This window comes from Molossus molossus, unplaced genomic scaffold (assembly GCF_014108415.1).
Source record: "Molossus molossus isolate mMolMol1 unplaced genomic scaffold, mMolMol1.p scaffold_m16_p_1, whole genome shotgun sequence".
Taxonomy (NCBI): Eukaryota; Metazoa; Chordata; class Mammalia; order Chiroptera; family Molossidae; genus Molossus; species Molossus molossus.
In genome coordinates, this window is record NW_023425344.1 from 131654799 (window position 1) to 131673727 (window position 18929).

Sequence of the window (18929 nt, forward strand, 5' to 3'; positions counted from 1 at the left end):
GTAAAAATGCTTTCTATAAGTTTCTAATTGGGGTTCTAGAGATAATCTGCCTCTTCACTTTCTAAGCCATTGGTGACACTCATTGAGCCCAAGGGAAGAAGCTGGTGGCTTGAGGGAGCAGGACAGGAAGTGAGCTCAGGTGCCGGGGCTGAGGTGAGAAGATGAAGAGCAGGAAGGAGACAGAGGACAGGGCCCTCACGGCCCAGAGAGAAGGGGGTGGCCCAGAGAAAGAGTGGATAATGGCAGTAGGGTGGTTCTGGGTGGGAGGTCTTCCAATGTCAGGGCAGAGTTTGCCTTTTCTCCTCCTTCACTCCATCCCTCCTTCCACTACAAAACTTTTCTCTGTGGGGAGCATAGGCTAGGGCAAGAAGCAAAGGAGAGGGGCAGGAGCTGGAGCCAGTCATGGAGGAGAAAGAGAGGAGGGCATCCTCCCCAGCAGAAAGCCTCTGTGGGCTGTCCCCCTTGAGGTCATTCCAGGAGGGCCCTGAAGATGGCTGTGGCCAACTCTGGGTTTGTGCCTTTTCCTTCACCTCAGCATCTCCTCAGACCGAGGAATGCCATTTCTGCTAAGGCACTTGCTTTCAAACTATAGTTGAGCTCTCCTTAACTACTTCTGGTGGTTTGCCCAGCTCCTCTTCCCTCATAACTCTTTTTCCTTTGAATAATACAGATCAAAGTGGGGGTCAGGCTTCTGCTGACACAGCGGGAGACCCAGGAGAGCCCTGGGAAGAACACGCCTTGGGGCCAGTGAGTCTTCCTCCACAGCTCCATCCACTGTGCCATCTGCCTCCCTGAGCTGACCAAAGGAAATAACCTCCAGTCATGTTGAGAAGAGCTTCTGAAAGCCCCAGAATGATGGAGGCCATACAGGAGACAGGCCTCTCCCTCCTGTCCAGCAGCACAGAACCAGGTCTGCACTGGTACCAGCTGGTTTAAGCTGTGAATGTGGACTCCTCCATCATCTCGTTTACAAGCCTCCTTTGACAGAACCCTGCCACAGAGCAGTCCTAGCCAGCACCGGATCTAAGGTCCTTGGTCATCTAAATTAGGTTAAAAAACCTTTTCCTAAAGAGACATGACAACAGAATACAACGTATGATCCTGGCTTGGATCCTAAATGGGGTGGGGTGGGGCTAAAAGGGACATCATTAAGGGGAAATAGACACAATTGAGATATGAACCATGGATTAAACATTGTATCAATCAATGTGAAATCTCCTCCTCTTGATGATGACTACTATGGTTATGGAAGTGTGTCATAGATTGAATGTCTGTGCCCCCATCCCATATTCATTGGCTGAAAATGAATCTCTAGTGGGAGGTAATATAAATATATAAGGGGAAGCAGCAAGCCGGCATGGGGCGGGGGGTGAGGGGGGAGGAAGGGTGAGAGGAGTCAGGGAGGGAGCACATGTCAACAAATGGATCTGGCAAAAGATATTTGAGAGTGCTGTGTCTATTATGATTTTTCTATAAGTTTTAAATTTTATCAAAATAAAAAATTATCAAAAATATTAAAAATGCTTTATCTTAACTTCCCCACTCTCAATTGTTGAGATGACCCTAATCCCAAGTAACTCTGTGAATCACATATCCTTCTTAAATAAATCATGAGGTTGATTTGCCAGGAGGACTTCATCAACAGTCATAAAAGAGAGTAAGTTTTCTTTGAAAATGAAGTTTTAGGAGTGAATTTTAATCAAATCAATATAGCACTTGGCTTAACATATTTTGAAAAAAACACATAAAGCGCCAAGAAGGTTTGCTTGTCGAAGGATTGAGACATTACTCTTTGTGCAGTCACTGGGCAGCATCTCCCCAGTCCTGGGTGTGGTGGTGTGGTCGGTCAGTGGCTCAGAAGAACAGTATCTCCGAATCAGCAGTCCCGTTCCCCAAAGCTCTAGCATTCCCCAGAGCTCCCGTGAGAACGTGACACCAAGGAGCCTTGGAATATGGCTGTTTCAAGATTTAAAACTTCCAGTAATTTTGCAGATCTGTGTTAAGAAGGCATATTTTTTACTCTCTTCTAAATGGTAACATTAAACAAAAGTGTTTGTTTCTCTAGAAGTTTCACCTTAACTTTGCTACTTAGTGGGCTGGTTTAGGGCCCACTAACTCCTGCTATCTCACTTTACATGGCTCTATAATGAGGTAAAAATATATAGCTTATTTATTCATTGGAGAATCTAATAAAAATTTGTTTCAAGTTGCTATTAAATTATAGAACTCAAAATGTGAAAACAATATGATGCATATCCTTGTCCACATCCTTTTCTCTTTTTAGTTTAAGACTTTACTATTGTACTGTTTTAACCTAAGTTTTTCTTTCTTCATTTAGAGAAGGACATAAAAATATTGTAATAAATATTGGGTCATTTTTCCAGAGTATCCAGGTCTGATCAATGATATTTAGGATTGACAGGGATAGTAAGAGAAAATGGTCAGAATAGAAATAGAAGCCTTACCCAACCTGTCCTTTACTCTTTTCAGCATAGATTCCATGAATGAGGCATGCAAAGCTGGAGAGGGAGAAGGGGAACCGTGTGTGTGTGTGTGTGTGTGTGTGTGTATGTATGTGTGTGTGTGTGTGTGTGTAAAAGGCGGTAAAACAATTGAGAAGAGAGGATGGCCTTAGGGATGGCCAGAAACTTGGCAGAACACAGCTTGAAACTGTGCAAAGGGTCATCCTGCAAAAATGTTCAGGCTGCCACACTGTTACTGAGGGGTTTGCCTCTATATACCTAGAGTTGACTCTTGAACATCATGAGTTTGAACTTCGAGGGTCCATTCACATGTGATTTTGTTTTCAACAAATACTATAAATGTATTTTCTCTTCCTTCTGATTTTTCTTTTTTTTTAGTCCTCACTAAAGGACACTTTATTTATTTTTTTCATTTATCTTCAGATAGAGTGGGAAGGAGAGAAGGAGGAAGTGAGAGAGAGAAACATTGATGTGAGAGACACACATCGAGTGGTTGCCACCCACATGACCCCAACCGGGGCTGGGGACAAACTGCAACCGAGGTAAGTGCCTTTAGTGGGAACCGAACCCGGGACTCTCTGGTCCACGGCTGACACTGTAACCACTGAGCTAAACCGGCCAGGGCCCCTTCTGATTTTTCTTAATAACATTGGCTCTTCCTTAGTTTACTTTATTGTAAGAATACATGTAACATACAAAACATGTTAAATGAGTAAAATTTTATTTATAAGGTTTCTGGTCAGCTGTAGACTACTAGTAGTTAAAGGTTATATTTGGAATTTCAACTGTGCGAGGTGGAGAGGTCAGTGCTCCTAACAGCCTCGTTGTTCAAGGGTTCAACTGTACTGAGAAATTACAATGCAAATCTCACGAAATGGTTCTGACACAGAGAACTGATACAAGGGAGAGCAGAACTAACCTCTATTACTAGGATTAGTGCAGATTTAAAAGTAAAATCCTCCCACAACTGGAGAGCTTTATGAGTGGAAAGCATTGTGATATGGCTTTTAAATTTGTATCTCATTCTAGTTAAACTAAATTATAGAAAGAAATGATCAAAGAACATGTTAAGTAACAGAAATAAGGTAAATTGATAAATCGGTACGTGTCAGTTTTCAAAAATGCTATCACCATTTAGAATTCTGTGCACTGTTAAAAAAATTTAGCTCTGTCCCTGTCTTAAAATGATTTCAGTCCATCATCAGGGCATGTAGCCTCAAGTGGCCTGAACAAAACATGAAGAAGATCTCAACTATGTGTAGACCTCAAAGTAACCATTATCTGGTCTTGTCGCCATCTACCAGCTCCTACAATAAGAGGAGGGGAATTAAGGACAATCTTATTCTGGTACAGCTCTGAGGCATGTGAGGAAGAGGAAGAGTGACTGGGCCAGGCCCCACAGACGGAGAAGTGACTGGGCCAGGCCCCACAGACGGAGAGAAGTGAGAAGTGACTGGGCCAGGCCCCATAGATGGAGAATGCAGGGTTCTTGGCAAAGTGGATGCAGCCACTTTTCATAGCTCTTCTGATACCAGGGACATTCTAAGGGGAATAAAAAGCAATCATGGAGGCAAAGGGGCAGGGCTGGAGGGTGAGGGGAGACTCCTGCAATAATATGAACATTAAAGTATTTTTTAGTTAAAAAAAAAAGAACCAATCATGGATATTATTAGTTTTAACCATTGCACATGTTATGCATCAACAGAAGCCTTCAGCCCAAGCCAGTTCCCTGCTCTGGGATGGGGTTCAGATGGGGTATGGAGGGTAAAGGACAGGAGGCCTTGGTTTCTCATTTTAATAGAGCCACTGTAACCAGCTCATGTCACACTGGTCCCTTCCTCCCTGTCCCTTCCACACCCCACACTGTCTTCATCATATCCTCCTTGTTCATCAAGATAAGCAAGACGGCACCATTGCTGAGCTAGAGAAAGGGACTCTCTGGAGTATTTCTCAAACCAGTTTCATGATTATAAAGTGAATTAATATCAGGTCTACCTGAAAGTCTGAGCCAAGGGTGTGACATATGTGACTGACTGTAAATATATGAACTGATTACACACACACACACACACACACACACACACACACACGAAGAGAAGGAGTTACTTCCCTAAATGAAACAAGCTTCCCTCCTGCTCAGAAATTGCAATGAGGCTTAATATGTGTAGGCTTTTCCTCACCTGATTAATAGATACAAAAGACAGGCGTTTATGGGCAGCAGGCATAGCAGGAGAATAAGTAGAAGCATATACAGGTTCCTATAGAGCAAAGGAAGAGGATTAGAAGTGAGAAGAGAAGATTTATCAGAGCGGGGTGAGGAGGGAAGACAAAAACAAATTTCTCTAACAGAATGTTAATTTCTCATTGCAATTTCAGTTATCTTCTCAGAAGAGTCCTTCCCACTTGTTCATTTTTTTAGAATGCTGAAATAAATCCACATAAGCACAGTAATTATACCCTAGTCAGCTTTGTGTAGTAATTAAATGAATTAATGGCAAGATTACCGTAATTTATAGAAGATACTCAGTTATAGAAAGGGAACCATGAGCTTCACTGATTAACATTTACCATAAAATATCTTTAAAGTCTTTATAGCTCTTTCATTACAGGATAAAAAAATTAAGGACCCAGGATAGCTCCCCACTCTGGATAAAGGTCACATCTTGTGGTGGGATAAGAAACCAAACAGGGAGGGCGCAAAGGAAACCATCCCTGCGAGAATGACACCTGGTGGGCATAACTGGCTGTAATCTAGAGACACCTGTGTTAGAGTCAGGCTTACCCAAAGCAGATTAGAAATGGTACTATCCTCTGTAAATCCTCCTTCTTCCTACAGGTTAAAACAAATAGGTAACATTGCAGAGTGTTGTAAGAGCTGGGTTAAGTTAGGGTGTGACTGTCCTTTTCCAGTATTTGTGCCTGGGTTCAGTCAGAGGCATGTGCACACACAGGCAGGCAGCACAGACAGCAGGTAAGCCCCCCACCTCTGACCCCCCAGAAAGCAGGATGCTAAGTTTGAACTTGGGCCTCTTTCTTCCGCTTCCCCTTGCTCTTTGAATTGACTTCACTCCTAAATTGTGATTTGGAATTTCAATGACAGCAGAGAATGAGGACATGCAACATGCATGTGGTAGATTTACCTTCCGTGAATTTTCAAAGACTCATTCTGGGGACATAGATCTTGGCTTGATTTACTGACCTGATCTTATTGAAGTATAGCAAGTATCTGTGACTCGAAAGTAGACACAGGGTTGTAATGACAAACTCTACACAGGGGTTTTATTTCCTGGAAAAGTCTGATATCCTGGTGATTATTCTAACAAAAGGGCATGGGATTCCCTCTCTATGCCTTAATGTCCAATATGCCAACACAGGGTTGGATTTGGAAGAACTATTTGGTGAAAACAAGCAACTACAATATAGTTGTAGCAAACAGACTTCTGCCACATCACTGCTTTAAAATCTCACTTCATTTCATTTCATTCACTCTTTCGATGGATGAGTTTCTCTGCAGGAAACCGCCCACAGGTTGTGCTCCAGCACACACATGCGCACACGCGCACACGTGCACGCGCGGTGCAGACCAGGCCAAGCCTAAAACCAATGGCTTGCAGGCTTTAGAGCTCACCTCTCTGCCACAAAAGCAAATGTTTCAGTCAGGTTAGCACTGCCCTAGCCTAAGCCACGAACAGGAGGAAGAAAAGAGAAGAAAAGAAAGGTGGCAGGAGAAAGAGGAAGAGAAGAGAGAGAAGGAACCTGAGCTCTGTCATAGAAAACAACAGTCAGCTCTGTATATGATCAGTGCTCCAGTGAATTAATCCGGTTTTGGGGGACAGGTTTGGAAAGCAAGAAACTGCTGTTAAGTTACATATTCTCTGAGACATGACTGATCTTCCAGTAGGAATGGGAAAACTCCGACTTAGTTCCTCAATATAGCCATGGGCCGAAATAATATTTTATTACTATTTAGGACCCAAAATGAGATGCTGGTCATTGCACTATGAATTTGTTTTGTTGTGGGATAAACCCTTTGACAGAATCAAAACAGTTATAGGTTTTTAAGGCAATGTTTACTCCCCCCCCCTTTATTGATTTTAGAGAGAGAGGAAGGGAGAGGGAGAGAGAGAGAGAGAAACACAGATGAGAGAGAACATCGATGGGCTGCCTCCTGCATGTCCCCCACTGGGGAACATGTCCACAACCCGGGCATGTGTCCTGATGGGGAATTGAACCAGTGACCTCTTGGTGCAGGGGTCAATGCTCAACCACTGAGCCTCACTGGCCGGACTAATGTTTACATTTTTTAATGTGGTTACTAGACAACATAAAATTACTATTTTTTATTGGACAGGAAGGATCCCCATGGGGGCGGTGGCAGTGATCTGCAGTCCCGGCTCTACTTCCTTTGTCCTCTGTGTTCCCATGGGCCACAACTCATGGGAGTACGCTGACTGCACACAGAAGCTTGAGGGGGACAAACTGTAAAATATTTGGTGACATGAATACGTGCTGCTTGATGACTTCAGAAATTGTGCCGGAAGTGATGTCCTAACTGTAAGACCAGCTCCTCCCCACCTTGGTGGAAACGCGGTAGGCCTGGGTGCTTGCTCTCCAGCAAGGCTAGACCTGGTCATGAAGCAAGGTCCGGCCTGCACGCACAAAAGGTTATCACCCCCTATCAGTCCTTGCTCCCCAGGGCAGCGCTCAGACACCCGCAAGCAGTGGCACTTCTCAAGCACTACTCAGCTGTTTGGGGACTGTCTTAAGACAGATCAGGTTTAAGGCACTTCACATCTGAACATGGCGAAGGTGTGACAGAAATACACTGCTGGCCCTGGGGAAGAAATCCAGCCATGGGCTTATCAGAGGTTACGAGAAAACCACTTGACCTCCACAGAACTTGAGATATCCCATTGTCTGCTATGCAAGCCTAAAATTGATCGGCTTATTTTAACTTCAAAGAACTGACTGTCTCAGGCCAAAGTGAACTAGGTCACTGAGGAGGAGAGAGGAGTGAGCTCACTATTGCGGCAGAATCTGCAGATTCCATTAGCTCAGAGCATCATTTCAAGCTCAGAGTTCCAGTGCTTCCATTGACTGGAACTTCCACCCCACGGGACTGCAGTCACCTTCTCTTGGCTTCTAAAACACTTTGCCAAGTGTAGATAGTTCAGATCATATCCTCTACTCACAGCCTCTGGATTTCAGAGCCTCAAATGACCCGTCTTCTAAGTGGGTAGAGCACTGATCTCGTTCCACTAGTGGCAGCTTTATTTTTACTTTCACCTGGTCTTACAGGACTGTTAGCTTCTAAGGCTTCTCTGTATCTTCTAAAATGACCAATAAAACAAAGTATTAAAGTTAATTTTGAACCAATGATTTCAAAATTTTTAAAAAATAAAGTTTGTGGGCAATGAGACCTAGTTGAAGGATCCAATTTTCTTTCATTTCAGGATCTCATTCTTGAAATCCAAATTTCACATCTATGCAAATCCAAAAATCACATAATTATATTTGAGAAATGTTCCAATGACTAAGAATTAAGCGTCGACCCATGCACCAAGAGGTCGCTAGTTCAATACCCAGTCAGGACACATGCCCAGGTTGTGGGTCAAATCCCCAGTGCGGGGCATGCGGGAGGCGGACAATCAATATTCTCTCCCATCAATGTTTCTCTCTCTCTCTCCCTTTCCCTTCTTCTCTCTTTCAAATCAATAGAGAAAAAAAAAAAAAAAAAGACACAGAATGACTATATAAAGTAGTGTCAGAACTCCTGCCTCACAGTTTTGTGTGCACACTTCTCATGTGTAAGTTTCTTAATGCATAAAGGTCCCATTCCTAATTTCTCTCTTTTACAGATGCTTAAATTGTTTGAAGAACTAGAGCGGGTCCGGGTGATCATCTGGTAGAAAGTTACTCTTTTTATTCTTTTCTGTTTAAGGCTTTTGATGCTAGAAGTTGGCCTGTGGTTGTGTCTGTCCCAGGTGTCCCCTTGCCTCCAGCCAGCAAGTGCCTTTGCGATCACCAGGCAAAGCAGCAGGAAAGTCACTATCCATTCTGAAAGTGTGCACTAACCGGTCAAAAGTTGGTCATCTTTACAGTAGTAACTTAACAACTCATCAATACTTTCACATATGAAATTCTTGCCAGTAATGATAGCAATGTGTTACTTAATTTTATTTAAATTTGCAACATATTTTCCTGAATATTCACAATAAAAGGCATATGAGAAGTCATTGTGAACTATGCTTACAATTATTGAATAAGATCTCTCTGACCACAAAAATTATGTCCTTATTTTGTATACTTAGGTTTTAAATCTCAGTATAGGACATTTAAGTACACACTTTATAAGCAACATATAAAGTGTTAGTGGTCAATTGAAGTTTTTCATTATAAAGGCTTTAATAACATTGTCAAGTCAGACTTCATTTAAGAAGGTTTTATTTATTTATTTATTTATTTTTTTTAAGAATTTTTATTTATTTTTTTGTTACAGATATTTTATTTAAGAAGGTTCTAAACAGAAGTAAAGTACACACTTCAGAATTTAGGAACTTGTTTGCTGATACATTACGCAGATGGTGCTATTACCAGTTTTATGACATCTCAGGACTTTACCTTTTGATCAACTGAAGCTGCTGTGAGACAGACTTTCCGTGTGCACTCAAAGAGCAAGGACGTGCCAGTGCCGCACAGAGCAGTGATTGGTGGTCACACACGCCTGTCTGAGGCACCTCCGAGCGCGAGGCCAGTTAGAGTGCTTCCCCTACCACGGAAAACGTTACCTTCTTCTTGAGTGACTGCTCCACCTCCTGTGCATGCAGGATGCTCGTGACAGTCGCTTTGCCATACTCCTGCTTTCTGGTGAGTCTGTTTTTCCAATCTTCCTCCCCACTCTTCTTCAGCAGCGCTAACCTAGGGGAAAAACATGTCAACTGAAGAGTTCAGCACCAAACTCCTACACGTAATAGAACCATGATGTCGGTAAGTTAGAAGTCCTTGGCCACTAAATGGCCACAGTTACCTAATTTTAATCTTTCTGAATTTCATTTTTTCTGAAGTATATCTAGAAAAATAATATAGGAGACCCCTTTCTAAGATGGCCCCAAAGATTTTAAAGTCGGTTGAAATGCATAGCTGAAATCTGACTTGTCAGATAAAAACGATATCATTATTCCACCAAAGGAATAACTGAGTTTTCCTTGTCCTTGGGCTAAGAGCATAATCCCCAGAGAAAAATGTCTGCTAGTGACTCCTTCTGGTCACTTGATGAAACAACATTTAATGACTAATGTTAGAGAGTAACTTATTTGCAGAAAATATAGAAGAAATAGGTTTAAAAACTTAAAGCTGTAAAACACTGACAATCTCTTAATATCATATCTTTAAATTATAGGTGAAAACTGATATTTAAGGTTGTTTATCTTCCTGTATTCTAAGCCGTTTTTTTCCTCCAAATAAACTTAGTATTTCCAATCTAGCTTCTTAATATAGAAACTTCTCTACAAACCCACTTTAAAAATTATTAAACTTTCCTCAGGGGAAGGCTATACACACACACACAAAATGAATCTAATTAACTGAGATTTTTACCTAACCTACTTTAGTTCAACTATAGTGTGACTTGATATAAATCTGCTTGGATGTTATAACCTGTGAAAAGTTATTTTGGTGAGCATAAGGGTGTTTCAGCTAACTCTACCATAGTGAATAAAGAATATTTAGGCACTTAACTTGGACAAATATGGGAAAGATAAAAGGCAAAAAGTGGTGATCAATAATCTCAGCTGAGCTGATGCTCTGACACTTTAAAGACTGGGGGAAATAGATTAGACTCATTTGACTCTCTGCCTAGCCTGTGGCTGTGTCTTTCAAACATCATTAACACATGTCCACAAACAGCACATCAGTTCATGCTTGGCCACGGACTCTGGTTAAGTGGCCTGGTCTCCTTTCCTCATTGGTCATTTTGGGAACTGGACTGGATGGTCTCAAAGGACCCTTCAATTAAGTTTCCTGATTCTATTCCAATATTTGAATTGGAAATTGGATGAGATATATCATACTCCTTGATAAAAGTTTTGTTAAATAAATAAGAAAAATTTTGCAGTATTTAAGAATCCATTTACACTTAAATATTCATACATGATCACACCTTATACTTCTCCATTCATTGAGCCAAATAATGGAAAGTAAGCCATGAAGAAAAGAACCCCCCAAAGAGGACAGAGGCTTCAGATCCTGGACCGATCCCCTCGCAGTCTCTTCCTTTCTGCTATGTGACAGCAGGTAAGAGCTCAAATGACCATTCTATAAAACTGGTATAATGCCACCTTATCTGTCTGTGATACTGTGATTTATAATAAGAAATACATATTTGGTCTTTGCCTCTGTTTGTGGCACAGAACTCCTAAAACACCTGGAATTTCCATAAGTTATCTTTTATTATTAATGACGTGACTTTTGGGAAGCACCTAAGGGTGGGGGCTGGTGTCAGGAAAACCAACCACGTGATTATAAGGTTGAAACTTTCAGCTCCTGGCCATACGGGACTGACCTCTCAAGAGGAGACAGAGGCTGAATATTGATTAAATCATTGGCTATTTGCAACTGAGGTTAATAATGCTTCTGCAGTGAAGCCTTCATAAAAACCCCAAAGGATGGGATTCAGAGAGCTCTTGAGTTGGTGGAACATGGAGATTTGGGGAGAGTGGTGTGCTTGGAGGGGACACGGAAACTCTATGCCCCTTCCCACAAACCTCTAAGCATCTCTTACTTCTGGCTGTTCCTGAGTTATATGCTTTTATAATAAATCAGTGGTCTAGTAAGTAAATGTTTCTCTGAGTTCTGTGAGCTGCTGTAGCAAATTAATCAAACCCAAGGAGGGGGTTGTGAGAACCTCTGATTTATAGCTAGTTAGTAAGAAGTACAAGTAACAGCCTGGACTTGAGACCGGCATCTGAAGCGGGGGTGGGGCAGTTTGTCGGACTGAGTCTTTAACCTGCGGGATCCGATGCTAACTCCAGGTAGATGGTGTCAGAACTGAGTTGAATTGTAGGACACTCAGCTAGTGTCAGAATTGTTTGGCTATGGGGGGAAACACATACCCTGGAAATTGAAGCTAGATCTTACTAAGGGAGGCCCCATTTGGCTCAAGAATTCATTTAGCCTTAAATTCTATAATCAGTAATGCTTGACAAGACTCTGCATGCTACAAGGGCTCGTTCATGTACTTGAAAACAAATTCTAAATTCCTTTCAGTATTTTCATCCGAAGTTCAGTCTAGATATGACTAAGATTTATCTTTTCTCCAATTTTTCTCAATGAGTCAGCTTTTTCTAATAAAAAAGTCTTAACAAAATAAAATCATGAAAAGATGTAATTAGTATTTGCAGCTGCAGTAGAGCTTTTGAAGGTTTCAAAGTATCTATACATGAGACTTTCCAAAAGTAAATGTGAAGTATTTTTACACCCAAGTGAAGAGGCTCTTCTATTCATCATCCCGTGAAGACAGTGACCTCACTGACACCTTCCAGGCAAACTGGTCTTCGAGCCAGATCCGTCTCTTCACCCCTGACAGGGACCAGTGGTAATGCACCTTGGCCATCTACTTTTTTAATCTAATCAGATTAGATTCAAAATGATTTGAGATAATTTTTAAAAATTAAAAATTCATCCTCATGAGTTGGGTTTATTAAAAATAATGTGCTACAATTTTTGAGGACCTTCTCAAAAAGAAGCTTCTAAATCTTTGGAGCAATGACAACACTTCCAAATAATCATTTGGTTTCCCTGGTGGCTGATTTGAGGAATGAAAAACTGACTTAGAAAAAAAAACAAGTTGGGAATCTTCAATCACTTTATAGTCTACTTTATACTGTGCTAATCTACATAGCAATCTCTAAGAAACTAAATGCTGTTATTCCCAATCTGACCGACAAAGCACAAGGCACACACAGGCCAAGGATTTAGTTGACAGGCGTCACACTGTTCATCAGTGGGACAGGGCGACAGAGAGATGTGGTTCCAACCCAGGCACAGGCTGCTCCCAGTTCAGGCCTGTTTCACTGCATTAGTGCATGAGCTGACCAGACGCATTTTCACCCTGGGGTTGCAGGAACAGCACGGTACTCTGTCTTTCTCATAATGTTCTCCCACCCCCATCCCAGGTTGGCCTTCAAAGATCCCTCCATTCCAAGAACCTGAAATCTTGCTTCTGGCTGTGCTGGCAGGGCTATCAGCAGAGGCTTCCAAAGACTACAGAATAACCAAAATAATATGGGAGAAACTGTGTTTCAATTGAGCCCACATGGTACTTGGACCCAGCCCTAGCCTACAGAGTGCAAATGATGGATAAGTTAAAAATAACACACATTTAAACTTTAATGTATTATTCCTGTCCCTTTAGATTTCCTACATCATGTAGGAGGAGGGCAAAGACCTTTCCAAATGTGTTCTTGCCTCCTGCAATCTCACGACCTTCCTGACTCACCACAGACCATCGTGTATTGGAGAGGGCCGAGGAGCTAAATGTCTGGTCTCACACATGACATAAATTACGGCCTATGCAATTCAAACAACTGTCAGCACTTCTAACAACTGCCAAGTCCAAGTGCTATTCGCAGGGCTGTGATGTTGAGAACCTGGGCATGTGCTTAGTCTGAGGCTGAGAACCCAGTGAGTGGCACTGCGTTAGCCTGCTAACCCCAAGGCTTGGCTGGGCCACCACAATGTGTGCTTGCCAGGCCACCTGAGGAAATGTTCACCCCTCTTGCCACAGCCCAAACTTTTACAGCAAAGAACAGTGGCCTGAGTGGCTGTTTCAGTGGTACTGGTTTGACAGCTCTGCCTGATTAGTACACGTTTTGCAGGTTTACAGCAGTCAGGGCTGGTCAGATATAGGGCAGGCAAACCATGTGCCCCTAATCTTCAATGTTTTTTCTTCCCCCTTTAAAAATGTCCCTGAATTTCAGAGAATCACTGGCACCACACAGATTTCAGATAGAGCTGAATGGCACTGGTTAGTATTGACAGTGACCTTGGCTAATTCACAGGATGAAGGAGTGAACGAACATGTCCTTTAAATGAGGACAAATCAGAGATCAGAAAAGGAGGGTCAAAGGTCATCCCTAATTTTTACATAAATCTGGGGCCCTCTAGTGGCTGAAATCTCCCAGCTACAAGATAGGAACCTGGAGTCTGTTGGAAAAGCATGAATATAGGGGCCACTGGGTGTGTGTGTGTGTGTTGGGGGGAGAAGGGTGGATACAGGGCATGCAGGGAACACAGGGGGCCCCAGCTGCTCCTTAAGTCAGGATTCTGCAGGCTGGCAGGAGGCAGGAGGCGAGTTCTTCAACATTCTTCTACTAAGTCCTCACATCCCACCAATTTCCCAAAGTGAAGGGATGGCTCCTTTGCCTTTTTAAGTAATCTTCTCCCCAAATATAAACGCTCAGATTTGGCTGTTTCAGTAGTTGTGGAAATAAGATTTCTAAAAGCCTAGTGTACTTTTAAAGAGGTATTGAAGGTTCTATTTCTAAATAACATACAAATATTTGATTTGCGGTGCTTTTCAAAGAAGTTCCCAAACAGGGACAATTTACACTCCAATCATTTGGACAGTCATGAAACAGCAATTTTATTAATCCAGTGAAAAAAGCAGATTGTATTTAAGTTTTATGCTCATTAGGGTTCAAACTTGACATTCTAGATGTCAGAAAAGATGAAAAAAGAAATGAAACTTTTATATATGTTTCTTCTTGAGCATCAAACATACTCTCAAAGGGGTGGATGAGGTTGAAAGAGTTGGAGTCTGGCCCGGCTGTCAGTTCGGGTCACCACGTGACCCTCACGGGCACTGGAACCAAACCCTTCCTTTGGCCAAATGAGGCAGTCAGAGGAAGTTAGAACAGTTTATATGCCACCTCAAAAAAGAAAAGTAAAACCCAAATAAATACATGAATAGCATTCTTATTTAAAACAGGTCAAGCCTCATTGTCTCGTTTTTATAGAACGGAGGGATTATAAATCCAATTTAGATAGAATTGAAGGATTGTAAGGATATATATTTTTGTTATTTCAGCAAAGTACAAATAAAAGTACCATCAAGGTCATGGGGGGAAAATCACTGACAATATATTTTGTATCAGCATAATTTACTATAAACATAGCTGATACATAAAGTGCCCTTCATCCTTTTCCAAACACTCAGGCATGTCTTGTTTTGTGTGCACTTCACTTTATTGAGCTTCACAGATGTTGCATTTTTACAAATTGAAGGCAAGCTCCTCCACCAGTGAAAAGATTATGACTCACTTTATTGTGATACTGGCTTTATTGCAGAGGTCTGGAACCAAACCCACAATAAATCTGAAGTGTGCCTGTATATTTTAGCAGTTAAACTGAATAGTTGCATCTTTAACAAGCATTCCTTACTATCAGGGTTCTGAACAGTTTGGCGCCACTCATGGAGACTGAGAGGTCCGGTCTCCCTCTAGCCAGAGGTGTGTGCCTGCAGCCAGCTTTGAGCACTTCCTGGCAGCTCCCAGAAACCTTGCGGCATCTGTGGACTCCTGTCATCCCCAAGCCTAGGTTACAAAGCTGCACCTTTATAGCATCACACATTTTCCAAAATGAGAATTTTACAGTAGGATTAAAACTGCTTTCAGGTTCCCTGGCCATTTTGGCTCAGTGGTTGGAGCGTTGGTCTGTGGACCAGAGAGTTCTGGGTTCGGTTCCTGCTACGGGCATGTACCAAAAAAAAAAAAAAAAAAAACCAAAACAAACAAAAAAAAACTACTTTCAGAAAGATACAGATACACTAAACTTTATTAAAAAATAGCAAATAGATAATTATTGCACCATGGATAGAACTAAAATTTCATCAAAAGTCCTAGGTGTACCCAAAGATGGGGAAATCACCTTTGAGAGAAGGGGTATCTTAATATTTTGCATTGGAATTTTACCTCAGAAATGTTTTCTGACCTATAGAACATCAGAACTATGTATTAGTGATATTTATCATTAATTTTTTTTAAAGAAATCTCTTTCTTCTCACCGAACTAGTTATCAGTAGTTGGATCTCTGGGAGCCAACCCCTTTGAGCCAGGTTTTGTGGAGGGGATCCAGGCTAGACAGGCCAGGTGCCCAAGTTCAGGACATCAGTCCTCTCACTTAGTTTACCATTCAGCCCTTCACCAATGCCTCCTCAGTCTAGTAGGTCTAATTTATTGTGAATTTTAATTAATAAAGGAGAAAGTAAATAAGATTTAACAACCTTAACAAGTCATTAGTTGAAAAGGTCTTCATTTAATTAGTATTTTAGGAATACTGCTCAAAAGTGCAGCTAGGAAAACAGCGTGAAGAATTTTCAGTGTGGCTTGGTGTATCTATCATCTTAGGTAGTCGAAATGTAGGTAGAAAAATGAGTGGCCAGAGCCTGACAAGGCAAGAACACTGAGCGGTGGGAGGTGCTAAGAAAGAGTCCAGGCGGACCGAACCGTCAGGAACTGAGGGCAGAAACAGTTCTGTTCGTCATGAGGGAACTCAGGGAGTATTCCTTCCTGCTGTGCTCCCATCACTGTTACATCTTTTGCTGCTAAATTCAACAGTGGCTGAAGATTAACAAGGAAAATACAACCTAAAATATTTAGCTCCCATTCTTTGTATCTGTCCCATTTAAATATATCCTTTTAATCCTCCATCATTCTTCTGAATGAAATGACATTACACTGTTGATACTCAAATGTAACCTTCCATAGCTATTGCCTGATACAAAATTTCTAAATGCAGTTTAGAAAAGTCATCTAATTTACTTTCTGTAAAATAAACAAAACTTTGCTTTTAATCCCAAATATTTATATTCCAAATGGCCCTGGCAAGTGTGGCTTCGTTGGTTGGAGAGTACACTGAAAGGTAGTGGGTTCAATCCCTGGTTGGAGTGCATGTGGGAGGAAACTGATGTTTCTCTCACATCGATGCCTCTCTCTCTCTCCCTCTCCCTAAATATCTATCTATCTATCTATCTATCTATCTATCTATCTATCTATCTATCCATCCATCCTAAATAAATGTCTCTTCATTCCCCCTACATGTTTTACATAAATAGTCACAAACAGTGAGTACATTTAATTTGATTCCATGTGGATCTGAAAGGGAAAGAGCTAAGCTCTCTGTTCCCATCATTGGATAGTAAAAACATTCAATATAAAAAAGAAAATAAAACTGCAAACAAATGAAGCAAGCCAATGTCTGTTTCTGTGGTTTCCTCATATGAGTCTGGAACTGGCCCTCATCCAGCCTTACCCAAGCAGGCAGGGAGTCACTGCAGTTCATGCTCAAATACCTCAACTTCCCCGAAGAATTCTAGTATAACAGCACATCTCCTTATGTGGCTGGACTAGCAATTTCATCCCTTTGCCTAGTACTCGGATCTTTGCTTAAAAGCAAATTGTAAATCCTCCCTAGTAGAATTACTTTGCAGTTTTTAAATCTGATTACCTTTCTTTGATTGACATGGTTTTGCTGGGTGAATCAAGGCCGCCCTCCACTGCTGGCGTTTTGATCTCTCCGGCAGCAAACATTGCGCATGGATTCTTATAGTGCTTTTCTTGTGGGAGCTCTGCAGGCTCTTGCTGCTTCCAGGACACCGGGGCTGCAGCCGGAGTGACAGTCTTCCCAGCAACTGTGCCGGTCTGCTCCGAAGTGGGCTCCCCGAACTCTGCCGCCAGGAGGAAAGGAGCGACGTCAGCACTTACTTTTCCAGACAAGCATTCTTCCAGCTATTCACCCCCACAACAGTCCTGCATTTGGAGTTCACTCTGTGGGCACACAGCCGGTTACTCAATCCACTGGGATTGATGCAAATCTGTGGCACATTATATTCTGTGAGAAAATCAAACTTTCCAGCAAATCGTTGGGTGACAACTGGTCTTTTCCAGTGTGCAGGACACAGGAAGTTAGCTTTAACTGGACACTACAAAATGTTCCTACTCCTCCAAAGAATACTTTCAAGTGTGCCACACTCTCAAGCTGAAAACACCATTATCATGTACACACTGTCATTTTAGGAAATGTAGAAAGAGAAAGAAGGTCCCATGCAATAGTTTGTTAGTCTGCATAAGAGGAATGCAGAAGGAGAGCCCGGAGATCCAGACCTCGGTTCAAGTCCTGCTTCCCTGTGCTTACCCAGGCTTGGACATTTGGAGTCATCAACTCATAAAAGGGGCCAACAAAGCTAGCAGTCGAAAAGGCTGTTATGTGCTTTAACATGACCAGAGTCATCGAACACCCTTATCAAGATGTGTGAAAGAGCTTCAGGCATTTTTATTGCTGAAAAAACTGGTAGATAATCTAGTGAATAAGTCAAATTCAGGAGGAAGAGAAGTCTGTGGGAGAGGAGGATTCACAGTAAAATTTCAATCATTGCCAGTTATAAACTGTCTCCATAATTTAATTAGAAATGATCACAAACACATGCAAACATGCAGACACTACGAATCCAGTTGGTTTCTCCAACTTTAGGAGCAGTGGCAACATACCTCTCAGTGAAAACTTCCTCTTCGTGACATTCTCCACGTTCACCTTCTCTTCAAAGGGCTGCCGGTCCTTCAGGTCTAGGCTCCCGTGCATGGTGCTTTTGGCGGTGGAAAAGTCCTCATCACCAGGGTGGGCGACGGGAGCATTCGCTAGCTCCAGGCTTCCCTTTCTTGGAACATCATATTTAGGTTCTTTATGGCTATCTCCTTTCCAGACTCGGTTGAGGACGGGGTAGGATGGCTCTGCTTCCTCAAAGGACCCGTACTTTTTAACACCACCATCTCTACCTGTAAAGGCTCTCTTGCTTTCTGTCTCTCCAAACTCTCTCGACGTACCTTTGCTCCCACTGCCCTCTACTGAAGGCTGACAAGGCTGGGGCTTCAGAGTGCTCCTAACTGAAGAGTCTAAATTGTCTATCAAAGAAGGAAACTTATAGTCAGTGGCACTTGTGTTGTCATCCACGGATGGCTTTGTCCGAAGGTCCCCTGCGAACATCGGAGTGGCTGTAGATGCCATGGTGGACACAGATGTGTTAACAGTGGGTGAGAAAGGAATGAGCTTTCCACTTTGCACCTGGGAGGACACAGTGAAAAAAGAAAGAGTGATTTAAAAATAATGTCTCTATAAATCCCAGTGTATGGATTGACCTAGACTGAAATACTACATTTGGTGCAGTTTCACTGCTTGTCTTGTGGGAAACCGAAGCTAGACACAGTTATACAATGCATCCCATTAATCAAATCATCTGGGTGAAAAGTAGACTGTGTGGCTATTGTTCTCGCCAAGACAGATGCCCTCCAGATGATTTCAGCAAGCAAATTATGAAAACGAGAAAAGAGAAACATACTTGCCGTGGTGACTTTCTTAGGAATGAAGTCATTACTGAGTCATCTACAGGTAACACAG

General features: G+C 42.1%; 1 protein-coding gene across 2 annotated transcripts in view; it reads right to left on the bottom strand.

Annotated features, from left to right (window-relative positions):
• SVIL (supervillin) overlaps positions 1-18929 on the bottom strand; it is a 241688-nt gene that overhangs the window by 38195 nt on the left and 184564 nt on the right. Inside the window, exons 19-23 of one of the 2 annotated variants that reach the window (XM_036252902.1) lie at positions 18026-18596; positions 16986-17205; positions 9272-9401; positions 5266-5313; positions 4664-4741 (exon numbers count right to left, since the gene is read on the bottom strand). In XM_036252902.1, the coding sequence (XP_036108795.1) occupies positions 4664-4741; positions 5266-5313; positions 9272-9401; positions 16986-17205; positions 18026-18596 (1047 nt within the window). The remainder of the gene's footprint in view (positions 1-4663; positions 4742-5265; positions 5314-9271; positions 9402-16985; positions 17206-18025; positions 18597-18929) is intronic. The other variant, XM_036252906.1, reaches the window with a different exon arrangement.